The sequence below is a fragment of the Lissotriton vulgaris genome, chromosome 6 (assembly GCF_964263255.1).
Source record: "Lissotriton vulgaris chromosome 6, aLisVul1.2, whole genome shotgun sequence".
Lineage (NCBI taxonomy): Eukaryota > Metazoa > Chordata > Amphibia > Caudata > Salamandridae > Lissotriton > Lissotriton vulgaris.
This window is the reverse complement of record NC_141694.1, coordinates 1,877,356,778-1,877,358,332: the sequence shown is the minus strand read 5'-3', so window position 1 is coordinate 1,877,358,332 and position 1,555 is coordinate 1,877,356,778. Positions and strand designations below refer to the sequence as shown.

General features: G+C 40.2%; 1 protein-coding gene across 1 annotated transcript; it reads left to right on the top strand.

Moving 5' to 3' along the window:
• The first annotated feature begins 371 nt into the window (after positions 1-371).
• LOC147709731 (olfactory receptor 2D3-like) lies at positions 372-1,304 on the top strand. The gene has a single exon (XM_086925546.1). It carries the CDS (start codon positions 372-374, stop codon positions 1,302-1,304), a length of 933 nt encoding a protein of 310 aa, XP_086781672.1.
• The last annotated feature ends 251 nt before the right edge of the window (positions 1,305-1,555 follow it).

Sequence of the window (1,555 nt, the reverse complement as noted above, 5' to 3'; positions counted from 1 at the left end):
CGGCCTCCAGAGATGGTGAGCAATATCAGTATGGAGGGACACAATGCTTGAACTGAATTCTGCCTCAGATGGGTGAGAGAATATATGTCATTGCTTCTCGAATAGGTCCTACTGTCAATTGCAAAGCTGTTCCGAGTAGGGTTAAATGAGTGAAACACACACCTACCAAAAATGCACTGAGGAATCATAGCCTTTTTAAGACAATAGCATGTATCACACTTATAAATTGATTCATGCTGAAAAGATAGTAGTGTTTTTTAAGCAGTGCATCTGGTGTGTGTATTGTATCAAGCCATTTGCTAGCTTTTTGCACAATGTATTTACCATGGGTCTTTCTTAATTTTCCTACAGTTGTGATAAAAGTGGACACAATGGGGATGAATAATGGAAGTTTGATGGCAGACTTCATGCTGCTGGGCTTAACCCAAGATCCAGATATGAAGATAATTCTATTTACGCTATGCTTAGTGATGTATATGCTCACACTCATTGGAAATACAATTCTGATCACTGCCTGGGTCTGTGATCCCCGTCTTCATACTCCTATGTACTTCTTCCTGGGAAACCTCTCCTTGTTGGACATCTGCTACTCAACAGCGATTGTTCCTTACATGTTGGCCCAACTCCTTAGCCCGAGGACTATCAGTTTCAATGCTTGTGCAGCTCAGATGTACATATGCTTGTTCCTCGGGGGTACAGAGTGTGTCCTCCTAGGTGTCATGGCTTATGATCGTTATGTAGCCATAGTTTTTCCCTTGCGTTACACAGTCATCATGAGCACATCAGTTTGTATTACACTGGCGTCTTGCTGCTTGTTAAGTGGCAGTTTGATGTCACTCCTGGACACATTTTTTACACTACGGTTACCATTATGTGGGGCTAAAATTATCAACCATTTTGTTTGTGAAGTTCCTACTCTTTTGAAGATGGCATGTGTGGACATCTTTGTCACAGAGATGGTAATTTTCTCTGCTGCAATATTTATACTTTTGATACCATGCCTCTTCACTGCCATCTCCTACATTCGAATCGTCATCACAATTGTGAGAATCCGCTCCTCTGCAGCCAGATTAAAAGCATTCTCCACATGCGCCTCTCACCTGGTTGTTGTCACCATATTCTACAGCACTGGCATCTCCATGTACATGAGACCAGTGTCTAAAAATTCTGCAAATCAGGATAAAATATTTGCTTTATTTTACACAGTGATACCCCCAATGCTGAACCCCATGATCTACAGTCTGAGAAACAAAGATGTTAAGATGACTGTGCAGAAACTTTTTCACAGGCAAATGTTTCATTAAATATGTGACGTGTTAATCAGTTTATGTTATGATGAAAATGTTCACCAGGAAACAAAGCCATATCTAAAATTGGCATTAGTGTATGAATTAAGCATAGTAGCCTTGTGGTAATTTATTCTAGTCAATGTGTAATCACAGCCAAAGGTGCAAAATGTTTGTCAATGTTTGCCCAGACATAAATCACTGATAACTATATATTGTCCAGCAACATAAAAATAGGAAGGGACATACGTGTTCCTGGAGGTGATCTT

Excerpts from the sequence above, each read along its gene's own strand:
- LOC147709731 (XM_086925546.1), top strand. The coding sequence starts at position 372 with ATGGGGATGAATAATGGAAGTTTGATGGCAGACTTCATGCTGCTGGGC.